General features: G+C 36.9%; 1 protein-coding gene across 1 annotated transcript in view; it reads right to left on the bottom strand.

Moving 5' to 3' along the window:
* LOC135206096 (PITH domain-containing protein GA19395-like) overlaps nt 1–4059 on the bottom strand; it is a 117936-nt gene extending 113877 nt beyond the window's left edge. The window contains 1 exon segment of the mRNA XM_064237324.1: nt 3978–4059. Coding sequence (XP_064093394.1) covers nt 3978–4046 — 69 coding nt within the window. The 5' untranslated portion in view covers nt 4047–4059.
* Nucleotides 4060–5445: the final 1386 nt, after the last annotated feature.

The following is a 5445-nucleotide window of genomic DNA, read 5'->3' on the forward strand; positions in this document are numbered from 1 at the left end:
ATATATATATATATATATATATATATATATATATATATACATATATAAGCGAATACCACAGGAAAATGATAGAATGAAGTCACGTGCATCTACTGTGATTTTTTAAGCATACATATATATATAGAGAGAGAGAGAGAGAGAGAGAGAGAGAGAGAGAGAAATCTTCACTGACTCAATATAATTGCACAATCTGGCAGAACGTACTATTAGAACAGCCTAACGGGAAGCAGAAACGTACTAACGGTAACGGCACTAGGAAGAACGGGCTAAACTAAAAGAACGGACTAAAAACAAGCGGAAAGACTGAATGACGGACGAAAGAAAGGACACAGCGAGTGAGCCTGAGGGAATTAATTAAAGATCGGCACCAGCCAATCAGACCCCGCTGTCGAAGATACGCAACATGGCTGCCTCCCTCCCTCTCTCTCTCTCTCTCTCTCTCTCTCTCTCTCTCTCTCTCCTGCAGGTTTAAAGAAGTGAATATTTGAAAGGAGGCCAGACAGAGGCCACGCTCGCACTGGTCCTCCACCCTCGCGCTGACATTAAACGGAGAGAGAGAGAGAGAGAGAGAGAGAGAGAGAGTTTTGTTACCTTGTAAACTGAGATGGAACATGTACTTTAATATTACGGCAACACAGAACAGAAATAAACGGCCAAATAAAAAAGGAGAGAGAGAGATGAGATGAGAGAGAGAGAGACGAGAGAGAGATGAGAGAGAGAGAGAGAGAGTTTGTTAGCTTGTAAACTGAGATGTAACTTATGTTTTTGACTTGGCTGAATCATGGACTTTTATGGAGTGGATGTAGTGCTGTCTTGACATTATAGCAACGGAAATAAGAGAGAGAGAGAGAGAGAGAGAGAGAGAGAGAGAGAGAGAGAGAGAGAGAGAGAGAGAACTTAACCACGAGCTTACATGGAACTGATATATTGGTATCTTGATTATTACAGTAACAGAGAGAGAGAGAGAGAGAGAGAGAGAGAGAGAGAGAGAGAGAGAGACCTTGTTATCGCGTCGAAAACTAAACTTAAATACAATAATCAATAAGAGGCTGTTTTTTTAATTATAGCAATATAAAAATAAGTAATATATCGAATAAATAAACTTAAAATGTCTATTTTTTTAAGTTAAAACAACATGATAATGAAAATTACTATAACGAATAAAAAGGAAAAGATATTACGTCGAACGCTTAAGTTACGCCAACGGCAAATGACCCTAACCATATGTTAGACACCAGTTGTCCTTCATTCAAAATTCATCCTCTACTCGCAACAATATCAATGGCCCACTTTTCCACACATGCAACACCCACTCCAGGACGAGTACTTGACGAGTACTTAACTATACAGTGAGTATGTGTACCTGATCATTAACCTGCCATAGTCTATTACTTAAGCATAGACCTGTTTTGTCGCAATCATAGTGTTAGTTTTTAGGTTTTCTAGCCAGATGTACCTTTTCCAAAAATTGTAATCTATAGATTTTTTTTTATTCGCTGTACTTGTCTCAAATATTATCATTTATACACTGTACCTGTGTCAAATATTGTAATTTATAGGCTTTTAATTCACTGTACTTGTGTCAAATACTGTAATTTATAGGCTTTTATTCACTGTACCTGTCTCAAATATTGTGTTTTATAGGGCTTTTTATTCACTGTACCTGTGTCAAATATTATAATTTATAGGTTTTTATTCACTGTACCTGTGTCAAATATTGTAATTTATAGGTTTTTTATTCACTGTACTTGTGTCAAATATTGTAATTTATAGGTTTTTATTCACTGTACTTGTGTAAAATACTGTAATTTATAGGTTTTTATTCACTGTACTTGTGTCAAATATTGTAATCTATAGGTTTTTATTCACTGTACTTGTCAAATTGTAATTTATAGGTTTTTATTCACTGTACTTGTCAAATATTGTAATTTATAGGTTTTTATTCACTGTACTTGTCAAATATTGTAATTTATAGGTTTTTATTCACTGTACTCGTCAAATATTGTAATTTATAGGTTTTTATTCACTGTACCTCTCCCAACAATTTAAATTTTTAGTGGTCTTGCCACTGTACCTGTCTCAAAAATAAGCATTTTTCGGGTTTGTCATTTGAGGTCCTTTAAAAACTGCAGTTGCTAAATTTCTTGCCCACTGTACCTGTCTCAAACAATAATAATAATGACGATTGTAATAACATCGATGATATTGCTGTTAGTACATATAATAATAATAATAATAATAATAATAATAATAATAATAATAATAATAATAATAAAACCGGTGAATCAAAAAGCCAGCGATAATTTCCGACGTCCGACCCAGTTCTCATGTACCTGTTACTAACTTCCCCATCCCCTCACCCCTCCTTCCCCTTATTTCCCCGCCACACACCCCCAATCCCATGGACCACTGGGAACCTCATCTTTTCCCCTCATTTCCCCTCCCCCTCTTCATCTCCGCTCTTTCTCCCACCAGTACTAAAACATTCATTACCTTGCAAATTCCACCGACCTCCCCTCGGATTTCCCCAATGGCTACCCTCGGCGTTCGAGTCCCGTCTTCCCTCGAGGGAAAACTGTATGCTTTTATGAATTTACGCGCCTTTACAATTATTATTTTATATATAAAAATAAAGAAACAATTGAAAGAAAGTTACTTAAGTTGATATGTACCCAGGAAATCCAGGAATAGTAGTTATTCAAAGGATTGACGTAGCCGAAGCCAGCGCCACCGGACGAACAGGTGACGTTTTCCCGCCCATATGCTGGAGGCCGAGCGCCGGGACCCGCCAAATTGTAAGCCCATTTCACAAAACAAACTCTTGGCTCGAGGTACGACTCATCTATTGGATTATTCAAACTATGCGCCAGTTTGAACATCTGCGCGAAGTGACAAGACCCATGAATAATCAAACGCATTTTGCGAATTTCTGATCTCAACTTTTTTTACTTTTACTCCTCTCGAAACTGATCATTTCGCTCGTCCCGGTGAGGGGAAGTTGCCTTCGGCTGTGAGTCATCGAAGGATGCTATTTCACGGTTATTTTCTATATTCGTCAGATTTCTAAATGCCTACGGGATCCATGTCAAACGCTCTGCAAAATGTTTCTACTTCACAGGCTCTGCAAAACACTCCTACATAGATTTCTGTAGATATTTAGATTGCCAAAGCAAGACTGAACTGAAATAAAAAACATTTCTACAGAGATTCCTGTAAACATTTAGATTGCAAAATAAGATTAAAGTGAATGTTTGAACGCTACATCTTCTCAGAACATCATTTCATTCATTATCAGCATCTAAAGTATTTCAATGTCGCCTTCATATGCTCGATAAATTATTAATAGAGATTCCTTCAGACAATGAAGCTATGAAATTGAATATTATCAACGAAAACCTTACACAAAATCAAACCGTTTTCATTTTTCACTACTTACTTATCAACTAATTTTCATTCTATAGTAATTAAAATTTCATTTTACACAAATATAACGTCTTCCTTCCACAATAATTAAAATTTCCATTTACACTGATCAAACAGGTTTTTTTTACAATAATTAAACCGAAAATTACACCGATAAAAGATTTTTACCTTTAACGTGAATTAAATAGCTCTCTTGTTATAAATAATTAACCTTTTACACGAATTAAATAGCACTCGTTACAAAAAACGAACCTTTAAATTGAGTTAAATAACTCTCTTGTTAAAAACAATAAACCTTTAACATTAATTAAATAGCTCTCTTGTTACAAAAAATGAACCTTCAACATATTTTAAATCGGTCTCTATTTACAAAAAATGAACATTTAACATAAATAGCTCTCGGTACAAAAAAATGAACCCGCCTTCCTTTCACACCTGCAAGAAAAGTTTATCTTTGACGCTAACTGTAACATTTTCCTTCTGTGATCTAAATGAGAAAAACTGAACCATTTCTAAAAATAATGCTCGGGCGAGAACAGAGTCTGGAAACTTACCTCGAAGTCCAACTGATTCTCCGAGATGAAACGAGAGGAATTAAGATCCCGGATGCTGAGGCGGGTCATCTGTCACTTTGGCCTGGAAAGAGATCAACACGATCAGATCATTATGTTCTACAGACTTGTTTAGAAGTATTTTGTGGACGTATAACTACAACCTGCAAAGGAGATGATAATAATAATAATAATAATAATAATAATAATAATAATAATAATAATAATAATAATAATAATAATAATAATAATAATAATTTCGAACGTTTAGCAACTTTGACCCGAAAGTACAGGATCAAGTTGAAGGAGTTGGACAGCGAAGTTGGAGGAGGGGGGCGGGAAGGGGGGATGAGAGAGGCTTCAGAACGCCTTTGGTGCTGCCTACTACAGTGTGCCTTCTGCGGTGCACAGAGTGCTGTTCCACCAGATAGTAAAATATATAGTCATAATCTGGCAATTACGATGCTACGTAGGTCAGCTCACTATAACACGTAACCAATTTTCTAACAAATTAATTCGTTAGCACCGTGACAGTATGGCAGTACAATAACACATAGGTAAGACATTCTTTAAAGTAAATATGTATTCGAAAAATACTTATTATTTATTTCTGTGCAATAACGGTGAATTTCGTCGTTTATCTCCGTAAGCAGTGACAGCCGTTTTATTCAGAATCCTACAATAAAGTGTTTTGAAACGATGTTCGATTTAGATTCTAAAGCTTGTCTATTTCAGAGTAGACAGGTCTGATATATTAATCACTAATCGTATATTATGGCTCTAATAAACAACTGAAAAGTTTTGGCAGGTTTTTAATGATACATTTTGATCTCAAAACGTACGGTACAAGTCTCAAGTCCATCACACGTCCACGAAGGTTCCTCAGAAAGCCGTGGGAGGACCACTACCAACCCCCTCCCCTCATTAGCTAGAGAGAGAGAGAGAGAGAGAGAGAGAGAGAAAGAACAAAAGGGCGCAACGGAAATTTACATATTCATATTGCAATTTCGATCCGTGATGTCGGCGATGGAATATCGTGTTACATTGTTAAGGTCCTTATGGAGGCCAAATGAATGTCGTGGGGGAAGGGAAGGGAAGGGAAGTGAAGGGAGGAGGAGGAGGAGGAGGAGGAGGAGAAGGAGGAGGAGGATTAAAGGAGAGTGAGTGAGAGGACAACTATAGCAATCGAGAACTAGATTTACAGATGAAGACAAAAAACAGAGTAACGGCAAAGAAACCGTGAAATAAAGAAATACACTCAAGAGCCAATACACTACCCACACACAGACAGCCATCTTAACTCACACTCAGACAGAGAAACAGACACGAAAACATAACAGACAGACGAAGACATACCAAAGCGACAAAGGGACAGACATAATCATCACACATACTTATCACAAGCGAACGCAGACTTCGGTAAAGACACACGGGAACCGAAGGACGATAAACAGACAGACTGACAAGCAAA

The sequence above is a fragment of the Macrobrachium nipponense genome, chromosome 29 (assembly GCF_015104395.2).
Source record: "Macrobrachium nipponense isolate FS-2020 chromosome 29, ASM1510439v2, whole genome shotgun sequence".
Taxonomy (NCBI): Eukaryota; Metazoa; Arthropoda; class Malacostraca; order Decapoda; family Palaemonidae; genus Macrobrachium; species Macrobrachium nipponense.